This window comes from Caenorhabditis briggsae, assembly GCF_000004555.2.
Source record: "Caenorhabditis briggsae complete genome, chrV, whole genome shotgun sequence".
Taxonomy (NCBI): Eukaryota; Metazoa; Nematoda; class Chromadorea; order Rhabditida; family Rhabditidae; genus Caenorhabditis; species Caenorhabditis briggsae.
The window spans coordinates 18666761-18667804 of record NC_013488.2 but is presented as its reverse complement, the minus strand read 5'-3'; the positions used below and the strand labels follow the sequence as shown (position 1 = coordinate 18667804).

Here is a 1044-nt window from a genome sequence, read left to right as displayed (position 1 = left end):
AAAAAAAATTGTTTTCATAATTTTTACAGATTTTAAAAAAATTGCTCACCATCAAAAAGCGCGGTGCTCTTTTGCGATCGACGGCACTTGTCGCAAATCACATGATCACATCCAAACTGTGCCACGTCACCCAGATTCACCACTTTACCACAAGGTCCGTCGCATTGGATTTCTGGAAAAATTGAAACTACAGTAATACTAAACTCCTGAATTTCTGAATTTCTGAATTTCTGAATTTCTGAATTTCTGAATTTCTGAATTTCTGAATATCTGAATTTCTGAATTTCTGAGTTTCTGAATTTCTGAATTTCTGAATTTCTGAACTTCTGAATTTCTGAATTTCTGAATTTCTGAATTTCTGAATTTCTGAATTTCTGAATTTCTGAATTTCTGAATTTCTGAATTTCTGAATTTCCAAATTCACTAACTTCCAGTCTTCATTCCCTCATGTACTTTTGCCATTGATGACGTCGTCTTCAGACCCACGAATTCCCGATCATCATCCTCATCTGACGTCTTCTTATTCTTCTCCAAATCAATCCACGTCACACAGTACTGACGAGTAATGCCTTTTTCATCCATTGAAGTCGTCATCTTCACATCCTGCACATCGATTTCATCCAAATTCTGAGCAATGACCATTGACGGAAGTACGGTAGTTGATTTCTGACGGCCACACACTTTCCAAGAATTTGCGGACATGTGTTTGCGAAACTTTTCGGAATTTCTGGAATTATGAGGGCTATAAATGTCTAGAAGCTGTCAGACCTTACCAAACAAAACTAGGGCTTCACTTTTGTAGTTGGCGACTTCCTAGCTACCGTAGTCTTTCAGATATGCGCCTTTAAAGAAGTCATGTCTGCATCCTGTCTCCCGCCTGCGCTATTCGGCGCATAACTCAAAAACTACTGTAGCTAGAAAAAAGTTGTCAATACAAAAATGAAGCTCTTTTTTTGTGCAGCATTCACTAAAATTTTCAGAAAAATTGAAAAATTTTAGACTACTTTCGTAGGCTATTAAAAATACTATTCTAAGCGCAAAGTC

General features: G+C 37.1%; 1 protein-coding gene across 1 annotated transcript in view; it reads right to left on the bottom strand.

Moving 5' to 3' along the window:
• Nucleotides 1-32: 32 nt before the first annotated feature.
• Nucleotides 33-1044, bottom strand: part of CBG03534 — a gene marked incomplete at both ends in the record, with an annotated part of 7563 nt that continues 6551 nt past the window's right edge. The window contains 2 exons of the mRNA XM_002638416.2: nucleotides 33-116; nucleotides 454-727. Of these exons, the coding sequence (XP_002638462.2) occupies nucleotides 33-116; nucleotides 454-727 (358 nt within the window). The remainder of the gene's footprint in view (nucleotides 117-453; nucleotides 728-1044) is intronic.